At 34.1% G+C, this 22885-nt stretch overlaps 3 protein-coding genes across 3 annotated transcripts; 2 read left to right on the top strand and 1 right to left on the bottom strand.

Moving 5' to 3' along the window:
- The first annotated feature begins 485 nt into the window (after positions 1–485).
- On the top strand, positions 486–1040 carry LOC132304836 (uncharacterized). The gene has a single exon (XM_059802545.1). The coding sequence runs from the start codon at positions 486–488 to the stop codon at positions 1038–1040; it is 555 nt and encodes a 184-aa protein (XP_059658528.1).
- A 1902-nt stretch (positions 1041–2942) lies between these two features.
- Positions 2943–4617, top strand: LOC132302983 (protein JINGUBANG-like). The gene has a single exon (XM_059799999.1). The coding sequence runs from the start codon at positions 3190–3192 to the stop codon at positions 4477–4479; it is 1290 nt and encodes a 429-aa protein (XP_059655982.1). The 5' UTR covers positions 2943–3189; the 3' UTR covers positions 4480–4617.
- A 5072-nt stretch (positions 4618–9689) lies between these two features.
- LOC132302984 (uncharacterized) lies at positions 9690–12630 on the bottom strand. Its single transcript, XM_059800000.1, has 3 exons — positions 12460–12630; positions 12270–12305; positions 9690–10310 (listed from the first exon to the last, which is right to left on the bottom strand). Exon 3 carries the CDS (start codon positions 10298–10300, stop codon positions 9899–9901), a length of 402 nt encoding a protein of 133 aa, XP_059655983.1. The 5' UTR covers positions 10301–10310; positions 12270–12305; positions 12460–12630; the 3' UTR covers positions 9690–9898.
- Positions 12631–22885: the final 10255 nt, after the last annotated feature.

Here is a 22885-nt window from a genome sequence, read left to right on the forward strand (position 1 = left end):
TTTTCTGCCTCTTTTGCAGAAGAAATACCACTCATTTTCTCCCGCTGGACTACCTTCTGCATTTTTTACAAACTAGTTTAGCACAAATCCATCAATATATATAGAGAGAGAGGGGGTTCACTGATATATAGCCAATGACCGTCCATATTTACTTTTTATGACTAATGTGGTGCAATGCTAATCAAAGAAATGGTGTCTTAAAGTAGAAGATCGATTTACTGATTTCGTACAAAGAAATGGAAAACAAAAAAGAGAATTTTTGTTTTTCCTTTTTATTTATTTATTTATTGTTTTCCTTGTATAACAACAAAAAATTATGTTCAATAATCTCACTGCTTCCGGCAAAAGAAGCTGTAGCAACCACCATCTTGTCTAGCCGGTGGAGCCACCTGTGGAGGTCCTTTCATCGCCTCGATTTCGACCTCGTCCACGTCGAAGATGTGAACCTACTTGATTTAATTCCATTCTAGATCATTGAACATGTCATGTCGTCTCAAAGCACTAATCTCACCGTCTGCCGGATTTCTCACTCCCCGGAGGACTGGCCGTCGTTGCTTAAACTGATCAATCGCCTCAAAGTGAACAAATCCATAGAAGAGCTCCGACTCACTTGCATAGATGATGGAACTGTACAGTATCTCGAGTCGTCCATCTTGCCGTTGAGTCTCTTCCGGTGTGGAATTCTCCGTGTCCTCGAACTCAACAAGTACCAACTCAGCATTGACGACTCCATTGTTGCGGCTTTCAAAGGTTGTGTGAATCTGACAACTCTAAAACTCAACTCGATCCGAGTAACCCCCAAGAGTCTTTTCAGAATCATATGTAACTGTGAGTTCATGGAGAATTTGAGCCTGTGTTCTTATATTAGATTAGACTATATTAAGATTATTTCTAATCGCAAGTACTTGAAGTTCTTGGAACTCCGGAATTTGGATCTTTATAAGATTGAAATATATCTCAAGGGTGTCACTGAACTAGTGCTTGATAATGTTCCATACTCCAAAAGATGTTATATTAACTGCCCAAACCTTCGAGGTTAGAGAGAGAAATGGGTTTGCAGAGAGACAAAGTTTAGAGAGAGAGAGTAAGTGTGTGCGCGTTTTGAGGGGAGTGTTTGGTTAGATAGATAATATGTAACCAAACATAACCGTTGAAGGGTAATTTGGGCATTAAAATTTAATTTTTCGCTGATGTCAGCAAAAAATATCTTTGACCAGCTTTGACCGTTGACCGAAGGGGGAGACTGATGTGTGTCAGAAAAAGTAAGGGGTCTGACTGAAATTTTGCAAACGTGGGGGAGTCTCCTTGAAGTTAGGACATACCTCAGGGGGTGTAACTGAAGTTAACCCTTTTTTTCATAAAAATAGTTTGATTCATCACTTTCGTTTGATCTTATCTCTACAAACACCACCGTAGATTCTATGATGTTTTTAGATTTTTTTTTTCCTTTTACATTCTATTTTAATGAAATAAATATGTTCTATCCAAATATTAGATATATATATTTTAATTACGATTTTATATAATTGTTGTTTGATATAGTTATACAATTTTTTTTTTCTTTTTTGGTGATTAGTTAATTCAATTGCAATTGTTGCTACATATTTTTGGTTTATGTAGTTTCTACATACTTGAATCTTATTGTATTATTTGTTATTAAATTAGAATTTTGGTGGCGGTGAGAAAGGTTTGTTATTGGCGGGATGAAAAAGTAAAATATAAGGAGAAATTATTATTATTTTTTTTAATTAAGGAAGATTATGACGTAAGGTTTAATAGCGAAAAAGTAAAACGAATTCAATAGGTTTGTAAAAGTTATGTAAGACCTTGGGTAGTTATTATTAGGCAATATTTTTTTTCACAAAAAATATAACATAATCTTGGAGTTAAAAATAAGTAATATAAAAATTTTATATAAATTTACTCTGACATATCAAATTTATATAAAAATACATACATAACGATCAGAGATCCTACAATGTAATTCTACAGTGTACTTATAAAACGAGTTACATTTCTATTGATAAAGGGACATCAATTTTCGTGGTAATTAAGTAAACATTATTGATCTTTTACAGTATATTTGACTACTGTCATTGACTTGTTGCTTTCAAGGAAATTACCCAAAGAAAGGAAAATTCCAATGATGAGAATTGTGTGTGTTGTTGACGTTTCCAACTCATTCTCATTCCAATTAATGTCAGTCAAAACAATGGGCAACGAAGGTTGAATTCTCTCTCTTTACCGGATAAGAATAAATAAAGTGTTCCCACTGATTATTTGAAGTCCTCCCTGTGCCACAAGTTCAATTAGCTGTTCAATTCTGTGAATACATTTTCAAATTCAGTGTGAGAGATACTTCCATGGAACCTTCCTTATCCAAAAATCAAATTGCTTATTTCTTTAATTTGTATTTCAAATTTAAATTCTCTAAAGATAAGGGGACTAGACCTTTCCAAATTAGGTTGTTTAGCACTACCAATTACCAAAATTGGCAGCTAGTACAGAAAGATTTCAAATCCTTATTCACACAGCCTTCGCAAGAATTATAATGATGATAATAATGATGAAGAAGAATTCCCTTTATGTACCCATCTCAACAACCTAATAATAAAACATAAATTTAAATTTAAAAATAAAAAATTAATATCTAGATTTTTGCACCATTCTTCTCAGACAATCCCAAATGGTAATTTACCAAATACTTTGGTTAATCTTCCTTAAATGTCAATTAAGTTGTGGGACATACCCATTAAGTTCTGAGCTTACATGTAATCTACCTTCCTAGCTATAGATCTACGTGCTACAAGCCTAAAAATAAAAGCAAGAAGCAAGTTGGCACAAACTAGTGGACCCCACAAATAAGGCCCCACCAATTGATGTGAATTAGCTTGCGGCCAGCCCCAAAAGACAACCATCTCCTTGTTGTCCAGCCCCTTGTGTGGAAGTATCTTGGAACTTGGCTTACCAAAAAAGAGGGTTCATACCCTTTCATCAAATGTGTTAAAAAATTGCAAACATAGCTTTGATCACTGCAATTTTGGTTCCATTCCCACACTTGGATGGAACCCATTTTCTCAAATCTGTATCCACCCTAGCAATTGAAACCCATCTTCCAATTTTTTTTGCTAAAATGCGCCATTTTGCTAACATACGCCCACCCTTCATATTGACTCTTTATTTATAAGCATGTTATATTCAACCCACCCATATTCATTCATTCTCCCTCTCTCTCAAATGGGACTTCTTCCATGTCCTTTGCCTTGCCATACAAACGAAGAAGAATCTGATCCTCAATCTCAGTCTGAAAGCCTCCAATCAGATACATCATCAAACACCTCCCTCTACTCTCAACCAAGTCTACCATCTGTCCCTTCCCTAACACCACCTCCACAACAAAATGAACCCTCCGCCGCTGCTGCCAACCACCACTGCTTGTCCACCCTCAAAGGCCCCTCCTACGTCTTCGCCCTCTCCCTCGCTGGAAAACACCTCTACACCGGCTATTCCAACAGCGATATTAATGTATGCAGCCGTGACCCATCTACCCTCAATCATTCAACTATGGTAGCCACCGGCCACAGCGCGGTCAAGTCCATGGTAGTATTGGGTGAGAAGCTCTTCAGTGCTCACCAAGACCACAAAATCCGTGTATGGAAGGTCGATAATGACACTCCAAACCACAGATACAAGTGCATGGCCGTGCTACCGACGCTCAATGACCGCGCCACCAGGCTCTTCTCGGCCAAGAACTACGTCCAAGTTCGCCGCCACAAGAAGTGCACATGGGTTCACCATGTTGACACCATATCGGCACTTGCTCTATCCAAAGATGGCTCTGTTTTGTACTCTGTTTCTTGGGACCGGACCTTCAAAGTGTGGCGAACATCGGATTTTAAGTGTTTGGAGTCCGTTTGGAACGCCCACGATGACGCCATCAACGCTCTGGTTTTGTCGAATGATGGGTTTGTTTACACTGGTTCAGCTGATAGGAAGATAAAGGTATGGAAGAAAAATGAAAGAGAGAAGAAACATACACTCGTTGACACATTTGAGAAGCATAAGTCAACTGTTAATGCTTTGGCTCTAAGCAATGATGGGAGTGTGCTTTATTCCGGCGCATGCGACCGGTCAATAATTGTGTGGGAGAGAGATGGTGGTGGTGGTGATGGTGGTGGAGGAGGGCATATGGTGGTGGCAGGTGCACTTAGAGGGCATACTAAGGCAATACTGTGCTTGGCGGTTCTGTCAGATTTGGTGTTTAGTGGGTCAGCAGATAAAACAGTTAGGGTTTGGAAGAGAGGGGTTGGGAGGAGTTATTCTTGTTTGGCAGTGTTGGAGGGGCATAATGGTCCAGTCAAGTCTTTGACTGTAGCTGTGGATACTATAAACACTTCTGGATCTGGCTCTTCTTATTTGGTTTATAGTGGGAGTTTGGATTGTGATATTAAGGTTTGGCAAATATGGGTACCCTTTTGATGATTTTCCTCCCCTTTTTTTTTTCTTTTTTTTTTTTTTTTTGACTTTGTAAAAAAGAATGATAAAGTTATACTTGGTGTACTTTTAGACTGTAAAGTCTGAGATTTTTTATTTACATTACTTTTAGATTTCTTAATCTGAATTGTTTAATTTGATACACTAGAACATGATGACATAGAAGGTTATGGGAAGTTCTTGTGTTCGTTGAAGTTGGGTAAATTTTCTTTTCTCCTTGAATATTTAAACAGCCTTTGATTCGTAATTATGTATCAACTTGGGATCGCCTGATAATCGCTTTGAATTTAAGATTAAAAAACATTTAGTTCAAATTTAAAATTAATTTTTTTTTTAATTTTAAATTCAGAACACTGATTTTTTACTCCCAAATACAAATAAATTTGTTATTTATATAATTTGAATTTTTTTAAAAATATTGAATGAAGATAGACCAAATATGAAAGAGGTTTAAGTTAATAGAAACAATGGATTATGTGTCACACATCGCATAGATTTTTTTCTTCAAATATATCATGTAAAAGTTGGACAATATCTTTCTTTTGGTTATAATATTAAGACATTTTGTTCTTTATTTATTTTATTATTATTGTTGGCTATGTAATGGTTAAAGTGATAGCAAGTACTGAAGGGTACAAAGCAGAATATCTGCCTAATAAAATAAAATAAAATTAAAACGGAACAATTATATATATATATTTTACAGTTAGCAATTGGCTTTAATGTAAAAAGTCCAAAGTCTCAGAAACTATTTTTAGTGATCATTGGTGATGTTAAAGAAGTCTACCTTTGAAGTTTTGAGTACTCTCTCTTTAATATATATATATATATTGACACTCTCTTTATTATATGACAGGAGATCTAACAGCAGCACCATGGGACTTCAATAAATATAGAACAAGTATTGGTCACTATCCCCTGCCTGCCCTTTTGGTAGCGTCAACATTAAATCTCTTTTCTTCTCATTTATTTATTTATATGGTCTATTTGATTGATCACAAAATTAATAAAAGTAAATTAAGTAAAGAAAATTGAATATTTTTCAACAATCAATAATGGTGGTTGAGTCATATTTTTCTTTATTTCTACACAATCATGCATATAAGAAATTTGTTTTTTTGTTTTGTCCCTATCCTACGCCAGCAATTTTAGTTGAATTTGGGACCAAAAAGGGATTGTTGACTAAGATGGTGTGCAAGGTATCACCTTGTTTGGCTTCAACTTGCACCCCATCCTGAGATGGACATGAATTATCCTATTCCGGCAAGGCCCAATGAAAAACTCGTTAGCTGATTGGATGAAGGGAATCGAAATCAACTGTTTAATACTTTAGTATAGTATCTAAGTGAGTTCTATGCTAATGAGTGGCGGTTCAAAAAGTGATACAGTTTACGAAATAGATTAAGGTAATCGGTCAAAATAAATTCAATAATTAATAAGTCAGTGGCCTAGCGGTACCAAGCTTTTACTTCTCAAAGAGAAGTCAGGAGTCGCTTTAGTTGATTGCACAAGAGAATAGAAATCAACCATTCAATACTTTAACTTGAAATCTATGTGAGTCTTCTGTTAATGAGTGATGGTTAAAGAGTGATTCAATTTACGGAATAAATTAAGTTAATAAGACCATAATAACAAGGTTGAATAGGCAATACAAATCAATCTCTTACACTATGCAGATTTTACCTTTCAACTTTTGATAGACTGTGTTCGATCGGCACCATGTTATTGGAACTATTTAAATTGGTAGAAGTAAAGAAAATTTTAATTTAATTTTGTTAGTTTATTTTTTTTCATATCACCAATTCCAATTTTTAAATTTCAATTTCATAAAATCAAATATAGTCATAATGTATTTCATATTCAAAATTTTCCAAATAAACTTCACCCACCTACCTAAGAAGGATGGGGTTTTCTCTAGTCACACAAATAAAAACATGCATATGTATGTATGTATATCTTTTGATACATAGATATCTAACATATCATTTTTAATGACAAATATACACCTGGTGAAACAAAATTATAATCTTACATGTCCTTTTCTTCTTATATCATTCAATTTTTTTTTTTTAGGTATCCCTGTGGCATCATGACACAGAAAAGCCATAGTTTATTGTCACTTTAATTAAACTAATATTTCACTAGGAGTTTTTCAAGATTGACTCTCTTAGTAAATTACAAGTGGAGTGTGAGTTGGGCTATAAAAGTCATTTTCTTCCAGCCTGCATAGCCCCATTCTTTACATTTTAGAATTCCACATTTTTAATAATATTTGAAGATCACAAAGATAGAACTTTGGCAAACAGGGTAAAGAAAACATGTCATGATACACACCTCCTAAAGCTGATTTAGGAAGTTAATTAATTAAAACATTATCACTCTTCTAGAAAAAAAACCTACTTTTCTCCTAACTTGTGGTTTCGTGTGCATATAATTACCTGCCACGTTGAAAACGATGACTGTGAAAATGTACTTTAATTCATATTTCTTTAATCGGATTTTCATTAATTTAATGTTTTTGCTAAATTGACATTACTAATTTTCTAATGGTGGCATCCACAAAATGTTTTTGTCACCACTTTTGTCCTTAGTTTTTGTTAACACGTTATTTCTGTCATTTTAGTCAACATCAATTAGGGTTTATAAACACACATAGGTGTGTGTAGAGTCCTCACATATCCACGTGTGTATTGCTAGGTGTGAAAAACATAATTTCATTCGCAAATGCTAATGGAAGGAAGAAGAAAAGTACCTCAAACCTAACAAAAGTATTTTAATTCAAATATATTAATGAAGCTACTTAGAAAGAGAAGATGTCACTAATGCGTGTGTTTAACGTTTGACCGTTTAAATTACGAGCATCACACTACTTTGTTTTGTTTTACCTGGTTGAAATTTCCACGCTCACTCGACCATTTATTTGGAAAGATAAATAAATATTACGGAACTTCTGCCTTGGTTACTACCACACTATTAGGTAATTAATTATTGAAAATGTTGGGAAAAACTTGTTAAAGTGTGTAGCTAGATATCTCCCATCCTATGAAGTAAGGAAAAGAACACAATATGACAGAGATATGTTCATACATTAAAATTTTAAAAAATAAGATACGAATATGGCATAGACACGATTACATATAAATATAAATTTTTATTTTTATACGTTTATTCAGTAATAGTATTATAAAATTTTAATTCATTTATAATTTTTATATTAAGAGTTACTCTGAAATGAATTAGAAAATAAAATTATGTAATTGTTATAATGATTTTTATATTATATATACTATTATTTTATTACTTTGTCATGATAGTATTTATATTATTTTCAAAATTATTATGTAAATTTGTATTATAAATGTCCGTAAAGTGTCGGCAAAGTGTCCGAAAAGTGTCGACGAATTATTCAAGAAGTGTCAGCAAAATGTTCGAAATAATAAAATTAATTTTTATTTATAAACACGTAAATGAAATGTCGAATACGTATTCGAGGAGTATTTGAGAAGTGTCGGTGTCCAATACAAGTATTTCGTAAAAGTGTCGGTGCTTTTGTGCTCCCATCAAATCCTAAAAACCATTAAATTTGGAAAAGTCTTCTCAAACTGAATTGACTTGGACCAAGTAAACACAGACCCCATATGAGTCCACCATATTGGCTGAAGTTGATAGCTAAATAAGATATTTTGCAACTATATATATGGTAGTGTCATTAAATGTGACATTTTAAAATAAGAGAAATGTTTTCTGAACCGAAATTCTTGGCCAAACAGTGCTTAGACGTGTGATATAATGAAGTGGGACTCATTTGGTGCCAATTTCTATAATTGGAGCAAGCATTTAAGTGGATGGCTCTCAATTGTTGTTAAGCTGTCAATGCAAGTTGTGCTCAGCAATTCACCAACATTTTTGTCTTCCATGTTTTGATCATCGAGTTGGAGGACCCAAAATCTAATTTACAGTGTGAAACACATTTGGGAAGGCATTCAAAGGACTCATAATTCCTGCAAGAAACTTATTTAATTTCTTCCCATTTCTGCCCACAGCATTTTAAAAAGAAAATCCCAAGTTTATGTGTAAAAAAATAAAAATATAAAAGAAAAAACTAAAATATAATATTGAGTATTGTCCTTGTGTTCAATTTAACGGTCCTCGCTATTGATAAGCTCCATTAAATATTTTCTCCAGCCTGGATAAATGGATGATATGCATACTTATCTGAATTTAATTTTCGAATAGGAGTTTCTCTATTCTGGTATGTCTCCAATGCTAAGATAAACAATGTACCCTAAATCGTTATAGATCAAGCACCGCAAGTTCTGCTTGTAAATATGTAGTGTCCTAGTATAACGGGTAGTGCTCAAACGGTTGGGTAGTGTTGCAAATCTATCAATTTATACCAAATCACTTTCCCATCCGGATCCGATGTGGGACAAATGACCCTTGTTATATTCTCCTCCACTCAAACTCGCAACGCTCTCGTTGTGGTCGGGACACCCTGCCTACCAGGGGTGACTCACCCGAATGCCTTCTGGGTTGGGCGCTTGGCATGGCACCGGATCAAGGACTGGGTCTAACTATGATACCAATTGCAACGGGTGAACGCTTGCCCATTTACCCAAAAGATCAAGTTGTTGAGTAATGCTACATACCCACCCATTTATACCTAATCATTTTTCCATCCGAATCTAATATAGGACAAATGACCCTTGTTACACCTGGCATCTCAAGATCATTTAGGGACCAAGAGTATGCAAAGTCCTAAGAACCATATTATAATGCCCATCTCAAATGCAAGGCATTCCTTTGAACTGCTTTGTCCATTGTCCATACTAAAACAAGCCCAATGCACAAGCCTCCCAAGATTATGCAAAGTCCTAAGAACCATATTATAATGCCCATCTCAAATGCAAGACATTCCTTTGGACTGCATTCTCCATTGTACATACTAAAACAAGCCCAATGCACAAGCCTCCCACCACTACGGGATATAGAGAGAGTTAGATGCACGCAACCTTTCTTCCACATGGTGAGAGGTTGTTTTCTTAATACCACAAAGTACATACTACTACACTAGGAATATTATTCCACTGTGAAAATAATTCAAGACTTCAACCAGAAGCTCTGTGATATAACTGCCAAATTATGCTTGGCTGAGAACTTTATGGTCAACTTTGTTATATGCTACCAAGAAACAATTAATCAAACGTTTTATTTCCCAACGTTTCTGAGCAGAATCAGAAGTTCTATCAAAATACGAGGGAGAGAGTTTTTGGAACAATAAAGATATGCTAAATCGTGTTTGTTTTCTCTACAATTCCCCTACACCAGTTGTAAGCATGCAAGTACAAATTGACACAAACGTCAAGAGTCTACAAAGTAAAAAATGACTCCTACAAACTCTTGATCAATTCTTTGCTTTAACAGAGTTGTTTTCTTTGATCCTTGCTCGGTTGTCCAGCTTAACAAAACGTCTGAGATCTGTGTAAGGGAGAGTTTCTATGTTTTTCCGTCTTAGCTCACTCAATGCAGAGCGTTTATCCACCAGGTGCCACAGCCAATCAGGGTATTCAGAAACTGGAAAAATTTTGGGGTCTGCTCCATCTTTGAGGATATTGGCACCAACCACTGTCGTGGATTTTACTTCCTTGCTTAGAGTCGACGACTTTGGTGCATCAGCTGCCCCACCCCCCTTGGAACACTTCTTTGCTTTACCACCCCCAACAGCAAATGTTCTGATACCCACCTTCACTTCCTCCTGAATGATGATAATACTTCTCAATGATCTGATACTATTATTCATTGCCATCTCTTTATCCCTGCAACATCAATGACAATGATTTTTATTTTTTTATTTTGTAAGTAACATCAATGATAATGATTACATGAAAAAAACGTGTCGAAGACATAAATATTCAAGAGTGTTATATTCCATGTACTTCAATTTATCTGCCATTTTTGTTCTCTTTAAGAAAATAAAGCTAAAAATTGCAGCACGCAGTTTTTCATCCCTTTGACGAAAATAACATTGCAGAACCATTATAAATTCCTTTCCTTGATTGGCCTATAGGTCAATTGGTGATCTAAAATCTTTTATGCTTACCCTACAGCATCATAACTAATCAAGGTGCAGAACCCAGCAAAATTCAATGATCATATTCTTTAAATATATATATATATATATATTCAATGATCATGATAGTACTATCTATAAGTGGCATCACGTTGAAGTTAATGATAATATCTTAAGATCACATCAAACTTCCAATACCATGCGTTGCATTTCCAGCAAAAATATTAGGCTGCTTGGAAGAATCATGTCCTAAGAACAATTGTCTAATGTCAGAAATCCAGCTTGATTATCATAAACAATATAATTCATTTGCTATATTTGAATAACATGATAAAATAATAATAATAAGTATGATGATACCTTTAATAACATGATAGGCATTGGGAATTTCTCAAAGAAAAAAAAATGTAGAGAGTATAAAAGAGCATACTCCTCTGTAATCCATACCAAGGACTAAAGCTATCTTCAAAAATCTGTTGATAAGAGAATAACTATAATAACTGCTTTAGACTGCACCATGAACGCAGGTCATTGCACTTTATACCCCAGAGAACAAGTAATTTACTATGACAAATTAAGCAAGACAATAGAGAGAACGAGTAAAAATCACTAAGATGTTTTTTTGGGAGCTAGGCGAATGCTTTTTCAAACTACTTGAACTTGCACTGATCTCTACAAGATAAAACATAAAAATCAACCTGCTTTTTAAGTGTTGAACTTGAACTCATACAGTGATACTTTTCATTTCAACACAGACAATGAGAAGTATCAGAAAATTACCCTTATTCCTATCCATTCCAGTAATGAATGTATATAATTATTTTGTTAGTAAGTATAGTTATTCACTTATCAATTATTTGTTCGAAATACCAATTGGCATTAGCCCAGATGGTATGATCTCTCCTCCAAAGGAGAGGTTGAGTGTTCGAGCCCCCTAGGGGCAATATTGTGAGTGCATGTAGGTTCCGCGTTTGCTTGAACTTTTTTGTTCTTCTTAATATTTAGAAAATAACAAATACCCAAGTGGAATACCATATCAGAAAATGTTTTCATGGGATAGAAAACAATGAGAATAACCAACATTAATGATCAAATAACAAAAAGTAAATACTCCAATGTCAGGCAGTATGCCATCAAATTTTTGAAAAACAAAATATAGAACTTAGAATGAGTACTGAACTAAATAATTACTAATGAAGATAAATAAAATAAAATAAATTAAAAACTGAAAAGAAAAGAAAACACCCTGAGATTCACGCTTGGAATTCCATGTACTGGTGATACACTTTGTCAACCCAGAGGTCCCAATTCCCAAACGATTAACAAAAAGTGAAATTAAAACCACCATAAAAATGACAGCGACAATTCACAGTAAAAAAAGTAGCAATTTATTTTCAATGCCATTTATCTAAACTTCACCATTTTTTCTGAAATAAATCTCGAATTCTTTCGTTTAATAACATTTATTGAGACAAGTTCATAAATTTCGTTAATATATTTATATATGTATATAGATCTATATATATCTACAATATTGTTAACATGCATTTTTTTTTTTTTTTTTGAAACTTATTGTTAACATGCCTCACAGTGGAAAAAACATTTTAAAAAAAAACCTAGAACAAAATTACAGGGCTACAAAGATGTAAACAAAGAATTATACAAAAATAACTTGTAGATGTTCCATCAAACTCGTAATACATACTTGACAGTGTATTCTCTGGTTCGATTTGTACTAGATCTGCAAAATCCCTCACCGAAAAATCACCAAAATCAAAGGTCTGTTAGGGTTTAGTAAAATAAGGGAAAATTTGAGAGGATAATAAGTAGAGAAATCAAGCAGAAAGAGAGTTCAGTAAAATGGCGCTGCTGGGAGTAAGAGAAAATGGCGTTACCTTTGTCTGATTACAGCGACGGCGACGGCTACCGGCGTTGCAGCCGTCGGCAGTAGAGGTCGAAAGAGAAAGATGGGGCTTGTCGGCTTGACCTTGAGAGTTTTCTGACTGAAATGAGAGAAGCCTCACGACGTCGTTTGAGTTATCTTTTGTCGTCGCTGAAGAATTGTTTTTTGCAACAGAAATGGACACGCCGGCAAAGGGGATAAATACTAATATTTATTTTTTTATTACTATTTAAAAATTTTACTCCGTAATTCCTAAAATTTAACCCTTAAAACAAATATTTCAATAAGAATACTCTTTAAAAAATTTATTTTCAAAACAAGAGATATGAAATCTTCATATTTAATTACTAAATTAAAATATTTTTTTTGATATTTTGTGAAAAAATTGAATCAATCATTACTTTTTAACTTTACTGTATTAATTAACTGTAAACAACTCACTCCTCTTCTCACAAACGACCTCGAAGATTACTCTATATTTTGACCATTCATCCCTCGTCTCTCGGGGTTGATAAGCTCCATGTGAATTATATTAAAATTGGTAACTGATTTGGAATTAATTTGATCCAAGTAAAATAATAATTTGTGTTTCTTTCTTAATTTATATTTTTAATATTATAATAAACACTTGTCACTGTTGATGCGAAAATCCTCACGACTCGGAATGGCGGTATTTACCAATAAAATAAAGGGACGCCACCTCGAATAGCACTGGTGGGGCCGTCCGAGGACCCTCCGACGATTAAGTTAGTATTTGTAATCGTATCACAGAATAATTATGTATTCAATGTTTAGCGGTTTTTTCTCATACTTGATTTAATGGTTTGATACCCTATTTATGGCTACCAATTGGAATCAAGATCGTTTCGCACATGTCAATGGTTGAAATATCCCTTATCATCAATAACGGGATTTGTTGAGGTGATGAAATTGGTTGCCTCTTCAATAATAATATCTTCATATCCTCAAGTTGGAGAGGAATAGCGGCAAGTCAACCCTAGAGTTACTTTTTTCCCCATAAGTTGCCCCATATTTCCTAGTTTGGAACGGACTAGGAAATATAGTGTTTTTTTTTTTTAACCCTGGGTTACTATTCCTGAGGTGAACAATACCTCTGAGTACTGTTCCAAAGGTGGGACTTTTTTTTTTTCACCCCGAGGTTACTGTTCCCGGGGTGAGATTTTTATTTTTTTCACCCCCGGTTACTATTCCCGAGGTGAAAAATATATATTTCACTCCGAGTCACTATTCCCGAGGTGAACAGTACCTCCGGGTACTGTTCCCGAGATGATTTTTTTTTTTTACCCCCGTTACTATTCCCGAGGCGAACAGTACCGAGTATTGTTCCCAAAGTGAGAAGTTTTTTTTTTTTCTTTTCACACCGGGTTCCTATTATCGTGGTGAGAATTTTTTTTTTTTTCACCCCCAGTTACTATTCTCGAAGTGAACAGTACCTATTCCCAAGGTGGGTTTTTTTTTTATTTTTTATTTTTTATTTTTTATTTTTAATCATGCCTTGATCTTGGATAACCAAACCTTTGTAGGTTTGGCCTCGGTCTTGGTCTCTAATGACCATACTTTTGTTGGTTAGGCCCTGGTCTTGGTCTCTAATGACCAGACTTGGGGTGACCAGGCATTAGTCTTGGATGACTGAGCCTTTGTAGACTTTGGATAATCAATCCTTAGTATTGGTTGACTAGGCCTTGGTTCCGGATAACCAAGCCTTGATTTATGATTACCAGGGGTTGGACCTTTATGATCTAACTTTTGGTGTTGGAACCGTTTCCTCTTTTAAGAGTCATATTTAGATCTATTTGACCATTGATGTCTCGACCCTTTAATAAGAGAAGTAGTTTTTCTTACTCCTTTGGTAAGGGGTTCGTAATATGTTCAAGTTTCACTCGGCTTGCCCTATTGATAAGGGAAATAATGATTTCGAGCTTCACTCAGCCCGCCTTTTTAATAAAGGGTTAATTTTTACGAGCTTCACCCAGCTCACCCCTTTAATAAGGGAATGTTTTGCCCAAGCTTTATAAGCTTGCCCTTTAATAAGGGAATTTGCATTTATTTTATTTTATTTAGTTCAGTGAACTTGCCCTTTAATAAGGGAGTCAAAGTTTTTCACTTTCGTGGACTTATCTTTTATGCTTGCCCCGTTTTGTAGCTATGGTGGTAGTGACTCGTCAGATTTGAAGTGCATGTGACCAAGCTTGGTTCTTGATAGAAGAAACCATCATTGGTGCTCGATGGTTAAAAACTTCATTGGGCATGGGACCACCTTGGATACGTTGGACTCATTGATTGTAGAAACTTCACTAGACTTAGAGTCCTGTGTAGAGACTTACCAGGCTATGGTTTTGAAGGATCAGGCATTGGTCTTGGAAGACTAGTGCCCTCAAGGGATCGTTGAGGCAGAGAGACCAGAAACCCGGATAACTCGATGTACTGAGGTTGGTACGTCTATCTTCTAAACCTTGTCATCATATATAGATTGATGATTGATATCGTGTGATCCACTATTCTGCCCCCCTGTATGATAGTAGGATCTTGGGTGATGACCTATTCTATAGAAGTTTATACAACGAACGGGGTGCCTGGTACTGCAACAATTTATAGTTGTCTAAGATGTTAGATTGTGTTAGAAATGATTACTGAAAATTAACTTGTAATGGATTATCGATTCAAAATTCTGCATAATCTGAAGTTAATGGGCATTTCCTGCAAGGGAAGAGAGGTGATGACCGACGTCTGGTAGGTGGAGGTTTGGTGTCCAGCGATTAACTTGATGCCTGGTGGATGGGGACGTGGTGCCCAACGTCTGACAGATGATGGTCTAGTAACCAGTACCTCGTTGGGTCCAATGATCACCCTTGACTTAGGAACCTCCTTGGGAATGCAGACCTCATTGGATATGGGATCTTGAGGGACATTGGACCTCCTTGGACGAATGAGCGGAGTAATGAGACTCTGTTACTAGAGACATCCTCAGTGGTAGAGGCTTTACTAGTAGGTAGAGACCCTATTGTTGGTAGTGATCTTCTTGGTGGGTGGAAACCCACTCATTTATGTAGGCGCAAAAGGACCAGGCCTTAGTCTTCGATGATCAAGCCTTGGAAGTTGGCTTCTGCCAGATAAGAGACAGGGTTTGGTCTTGGGCGACTAGACCTCAATAGTGAGGGGACGGAGCACTGCTAGATGAAAGACACCACATTGGACTGGTGCCTGGGTTAACATGCCAAATTTTGACTATTGTCATCGTACGCTGGGTGGCATCAAGCAACCCACTATTTTGCCCCGAATATAATGGACAGGGAATTATGATGTAGAGACCTGTCATTATATAAGAACGAGGAAACCCATTATCTACGGATGACTTTGGGATGGTTTCCACTATCGGAAACCTTCATCTTACCGTCCGAGCTAAATCACGTCAGAATTATTTTTTCTTCAGGAACTAATCTTTCTCACAGACGGCGTCAGTTGTTAATGTGAAAATTCTCGCGACCCGGAACGACAGCGTTTACCTACAACATAAAGGGACGCCACCTCGAATGGCACCGATGGGGTACCAGCCGAAGACCCTCCAACAATCAAGTTAGTATTTGTAATCGTATCACAAAATAATTATGTATTCAATGTTTAGGGTTTTTTTTTTTCATACCTAATTTAATGGCTCGATACCCTATTTATGGCTGCCGATTGGAATCAAGATCGTTCCGCACGTGTTGATGGTTGAGATCTCCCTTATCATCAATAACGGAATCTGTTGAGGTGATGAAGTTGGTTGCGATATTGGGGTTTACCTTATCCTCTTCGTTCGTTGAATAACAATATCTTCACATCCTCAAGTTGAAGAGAAATGGTGACGAGTCAACCCAGGAGTTACTTTTTTCCCACTTAGTCACATTTATATGATAATAGATAATCAACTTATAAAGAGAACCTCTTCTACACATGCAAGAAAGTAAATGTTTGTCGAACACAATTTTTTTTTTTTTTTTTTTTTTTTTTTTCTTTTCTTTCTATTAACAAACTTTTTAGTCTAAACACATTATCACCAACTAAGTTTAGTTACTATTCATTATTTATTACTTTAACCACTCCCAAAATTTGATGTGTGCGCCCAACGTTACTCCTAGCATTTTCTTTCCTATTGAATTGCTGACCAACTTTTATAAAATGACAATTTTGCCCTTCACCTTATACAAAATGTAATATGAGTATAACATATTATTATAATAATTATCGAAAAAAAATATATTATTATAATTTAAATATGATACTAATTTTTCACACTCAAAGTTACTTATTGTTTCCAACGAATGTGTTTATGAGAAGTCAAAGTAATAAATACTGAATGATTTACTTATGTGTAATTAATTTGGACAAACCTTAGAAGAGGTTGGTGTAATTTACTACTTTTTAGTTGTCACCATTGGCAATGAGTGAGTTTTCCAACTCTAAAATGTGTATAATTTATTGAATGGTGTAACTTAAATCATATAAAGTGGGGGCGGGAGCGGGAGCGGGAGCGGGAGCGGGAGGCGAATTTAAGAATGTGAGGTCAAAAAGAGTAAAATTAAGTCACAAATAATGAAAACGGAAACGAGAGTGCACGCATAGTGTAAGAGCGATAGCGCGTTCGAAACTCTACACCTGTTTAAAAGGATATAATAACTTTCATTCACCAAAAAATTTTCATTCACCAAAAAATAAATACTATTAATGGCAGAGGAATCGAAGTCTCAAGGTTGGTCTTCTGTGCAGCTGTTACCCGTATGAATAGTAGTTGTAGTGGGCCAATAACTGAAGAGTCCAAGTTAATTTACAGTTGGGCCAGACATGGTGGGAGTTGAGCCCTGTCCCTCCTTAATAAGCAAAAGAAATAATTCCATTAATTCATGAATATTGTACTAATTTTTGTTGACCCATTTTGGAGCCTAAATCATTCCAATCTAAGATGGGCATTCATCACTTTGTTTCAACTTTCACAGCTAATCATCAACTTAATTTTATATATATATAAAATTAAGTACTGTAGAATATTATATCAACTTAATTTTAAGTACTGTAGAATATTATATATATATATATATATGAAGCCTGCTCTATCGTTTGACAGTAGTTTGTAGTTTTTTACTGCAATCACAGCAAATTATAACAGTGAGGTAAGATTTTAGTGTTTGGAGTGAATTTTTTCAATCAACCATAATGGATCCGGAGAATTGTTCAAGGAAGTGGCTATATATATATATATATATATATATATATATTTGTCCTGTCAATTAACTTCCATAATGCACTTTAGAAGTGTCAAACCAGGCCAATCTTTAAAATTGAAAAGGGGGAAAATACCACTAGAACATAGACCTTTATTTTGAGCTATATATATACTACCCTAATCTTATGTCAGTGTTACTTCTAAGATATGAAAAAGAATACTTTATGAACAATGCTACTTAGACCCAACTCTTCATCCATGATTCATGTGTTTCGGCCCCAACTTCAAAATCTATACGAGTTAGGAGGGAAAAAGGAAAGGGAAAAAAAAGAAAAAGAGAGAGAGAAAAAAGAAAAAAGAAAAAAAAAGTACTACTTACAGTTAAAAAATATTGTGATTTTATTATTATTATTATTTTGGGATATGTTGCAAATCTTTTTGAAAACTTCTTTTACACCCAAAAAAAAGAAAAAAAAAAAAAAGAAAAAGAAAAGGTAACCTAGGGTTAGGGGATTGCTTTAAGTGAGAGAGAAAGAAGCTTTAAGTCAGAGAAAGAAAAAAGAAGGTTAGTTTTTTAATGAATCAAGTTCCTTGCATCGGTACTTTAGAATGAAATGACATAGCCACTCTTTTGTAGTGGAATATTGGGTTCTCAAATTGTCATGTGCCCAATTTTGAGAGGCTACCTAGCTTTTACATGATATGGTTGTCCCAAAACAAATGGACACAAAATGATAAAAAAAGTTGAGGCCACTGAAAGTGTCAACTTTACTGGCTAGGTCAAAGGTAAATTTTGTTAGAGAAGAAATAGTGATTCACTTAGTTAATTTTATATTAATTAAAAGCACTAGCTGTTTTTACAAACTTCAGTAAATCATTTTCACACACTATATATATATATATATATATATATATATATATTTACATAAATATACACACACTATTGATATTTGAGTAAATTATTAAGTGGTGATAACTACTCGTCCTTATAGGAAATAACTCATAATACTTTTGGTCGATCTATAGAGTTTGTTTGTCGTGAAATAGGAAGTTGGTTCAAAATTAATTATTACGTTTGAAATTTTGCTACATGATTATTAATTATTACAGTACTTTACCGGTAAGCAATCTAGAGCAGAGTGAATATATTTAATTAATTAGCTAGAATAATACAGTAATAATATTCATGTTCACATAGTTAACATAGTTAAGTCTTCCTCGCTATTATTTAGGTGGTACGTAGCTAGTACTTACAGCAAAGAGAGAAAAAAGTCAAGATATTGAGATCTGTATAAATTCATTCACATGCTGGAGTGATAATATTTCGGTCATTGTTGACATTGTCGTTAGTTTCTATGACAGTCCACGAAAAATTATATATCATCATCTATATTTCGGTCATTGATCTTTATTATCCTCATAAAATTCATCATATTAATTCTGATCATGAGGCCCAAATGAAAAATGACACAAAATTCATTCACATGCGGGAGTTATAAGTGTCATATATATGGACAATGTCCCATTGGAAACCCTGATTTTCAATTACATGCCACTATAATTACTATATATTTTTTTGTCCATTTTAATTCCAAATTTATAAATTTAAGGGAATTTTTTCACCATGCCCAACTTGTAGTACTGCTAAATTTAATTCATATTTAGCAATCCAAATTTTAACATTTTTCTGTCTTTTAGCAGTAAAATTAATTATTTTCTGAGCTCAAGTAGTTTGGATAAGCTAGCTTTATTGATTTTTCTTGACAAAAAGAAAAAGAAAAATACAAATGTTAGTGCGCGAATTGGACCATTATGATGAATATATATAACACATTATCTAGACAATTGAAACGAAAATACAATGTATATAAAGAACACTGCGGCTCTGTTTGTTTTAACATTAAAAAAATATATATATATATTTTTTTTAGGTAAAATATTCTTTTACTTTTACGTTATCAGTGTTTAGCAAAAGTCTACGTCGAGATTGAGATCGAGTCCATCGTGCGGAACGTGTAAAATAATTTGTTAAAAAATTATGAATAAATTATTTTTGTTAAATTTTAGTATATATTTTTTTTTATAAATATTTTACGACAACCAAACATCAAAAAATAAAAAAATATTTTCCAAAAAATATTTTAGGCCCAAACAAGCGGAGCCTACATGTTCTCATTTTTTGGGTACGTTTTGGTATATAATTATCAAAACAATGTTAACTGTTAATAGTAATTTAGAAAAGAAAAAAGGAATGACAGTATCAGTGTGTCAATATTGTGTCACAATTAATATTCTCATAAGTTGTAGTAATATATATATATATATATGCCCTAGACAATACAGTACTCTCTCTCTCTCTCTCTCTCTCTCTCTCTCTAGCTGGTAGGAGAAGATAAGTTCGTTCTTTGGTGTACTTAGGAGTGAGAATTGAAAAAAGAAGAGGGGTTGTCATGGGGTTCATGATAATTGTCTCCCTATGAGAGAAACAATAACAACCAAAACACTTTGAGAATTTAGCAGCCAAAACTTTTGGATCTTTATCCCTTTGTTCAACGCAAGACACCTTGTAGCAATCATCATGTCCTCTAACATTTCTCTCTCATCATTAGTCCCTCACCTTCATCATCATCATCATCACAACCACACCTTCTTTACCCATCAGCCAAACAAACCAACAACAACCTCAAAGATCAGAACAAGAAAGAGAAAGAGAGAGAGAAAGAGAAAGAGAGAGAAAATAATTTGGAATTGAAGATGAGCACTCCACTGAAGAAGAAGAAACCCTACTTTTTCATGTCCGGTTTCATATGAATAATGAAGGGTTGTTCTTCTTCTTGGGGAATCGAAGCATATTGGTCCGATCGTTTGCTAGATCAAGCAAATCTCTACATAGCTTAAATCTACGAGTTTTAATTCTTTGTTTCAGGTAGGTATTGTTTGAGCTTTGAGTTGGGTGATTGAAGAAGATGGCATGCATGATCGTGCCGCAGATTATATAGATATGTGTGTGTGTGTGTGTGTGTGTGTGTGTGTGTGTGTGTGTTGACGTTGATGCTTTAATTTTGTGTTTCAAGAGATTATGATGATGAATTCTCACTCTATGTGTTTGTGTGTGTGTTGTATATGTTGAATATCATTAATTACTATGGTGCTTTTTTTGTTGGTTGTTTGCTTCAACAGTACTCTAGTGGTGTAAGTTTTTTTTTTTTGGTTAGAAGGTAAGCTAGTGGTGTAAACAATAAGAGGTAGAGATCTGAATTTCTATAAATATGTATGACTCAATAAATGTTGTTGTTCTAAACATGAGTAGTTGATATATATATATATATGTTCCACAGATCCATTAGCTGATACTGAGGTACTTATATGAAGACTTCTTAAGAAAATTCTGATCTAAAATTGGGGTTTAGTTAATTTGATGTTCTTTTTGAACTTATACACATTATCTATATATCATAGATTTAATTTATTCTTTGTTCAATCTAAATTGAAAATGGAGAAAGATGTAAATTAGTTTATGGATGTTTTACTTTAAGTTAAATCACTGACTGACTGACATCCATCTTCATGGAATTGTAGCAGATGAATGATTTTTTTTTTTGGTAGCAGATGAATGACTTGTTTCGATACAGAAATTTGACAATAACATTACTAATAAAATCTACCAATTGAAGCTAGCAAGTATGAACATTTATTTCTGGCTAGCAATTCATACTTCTTCCTTTCTTCATGATGGAAGACAATGTGATTCAATTCGAACCCGTAGTGAACATTTATGAATGTGTATGAAAAAGATAATTTCACTTATTTTACAAATTCCAAATCTTAGGTGTTGATTGATAAATATACTAGCCTTATGTGTACCATAATATACAAATATACACACACACACACACTAGCCTTCATAATATACAAATATATATCATCATCCTCATAATTAACCTAGGTCTACTAAAAATCATAACAGCTTCATCACGCGACTGACAAGTCTTTTTGCCTTTTATCTTCTATGCAAATTAATCTTCCTCTTCTCGTGTCAAGATGTCTTGCTTGTATATGTTTTTTTTTTTTTTAAAGCCAATTAATATTCTACTCAGTATAAGATAATTGCCCTAATAACTATCCTAAAAAGTTTTTTTTTTTTTTTCTTATGTAATATTCTTTTGTCACGAAAAACCCTAGCAGTTCATCTCCATTTTGTCTAATCTATTAAAAATTCTACTAATTATATCATAATCTCTCTCTCCGTCCGTTTGTGTTATTGATCAAATTTATCAAAAATGGTTATTTTGAAACTTTCTTTAGCTCTGAAGTGTGATCATTATATAATCAATTCTTTGTTTTTTTTCCCGGAATGGTATTAAATATTAATCATTCTCTAATTCTTTATTATATTACCATTATATTGTCAATCTCTAACACTTTATAATATTATCATCGTATTTTCAAATATAGATATATGCCAACATATATAAATGTACCTATTTGGCCATGCTAGTGTCATTCTTATTCAAATTTAAAGCTTGATTTTTGAACTTACAGTTCATTTAGTTTTTAAGGGTAGACTTGTACTTATTTCTTCGGGTTTGTATGGTAGTTGGATGAATTTATTTTCTGCCTCTTTTTTTCTAGCTTTCACTCCCTCATTTTATTAAATTTCTGAATGGAGATGTTCAATCAATTCACTGGTATACATCATTTCATTTTCTGATCAAGTGTTGGGAGTTTTATCTCAACCTCTTTATTTAGTTTTTTTTATATATTTGATAAAACTTTCAACATATGTAGAAGTTGCTTGTTTACAGTAGGAAAAGATCGAATACATACATAAAAATACAATAAAATGAATAAATAAATTGAGTTGTTCATAAATAACTCGTGCTAACTCAATTAAAACATTAAACTCCTTTGGTGAGTAAATTGGTTGATCTAGTTTAATAAATGAGTTGTATGAGCCCAAACAACTTAGAGAATGACTCGTTAGACTCACAAATATATATGTTCATGAACATGACTAGTTTATTAGAACTTAGTTTAAATTTAAACTCAAATTTTCTATTGACGGGTTTGAGTTCGAGCTTGAAATTGAATAAATTAGCTAAAGGAACCGAGTTTGAGCTTGCTAAATAATGTTCGAGCCACAATTCAAACACTCATATGGACTTGAGCTCAAACTCGAACAACCAAAAGTTATAAA

Source organism: Cornus florida, unplaced genomic scaffold (genome assembly GCF_030987335.1).
Source record: "Cornus florida cultivar Cherokee Brave unplaced genomic scaffold, ASM3098733v1 CherokeeBrave_3.0.0_Hap2_Chr04, whole genome shotgun sequence".
Taxonomy (NCBI): Eukaryota; Viridiplantae; Streptophyta; class Magnoliopsida; order Cornales; family Cornaceae; genus Cornus; species Cornus florida.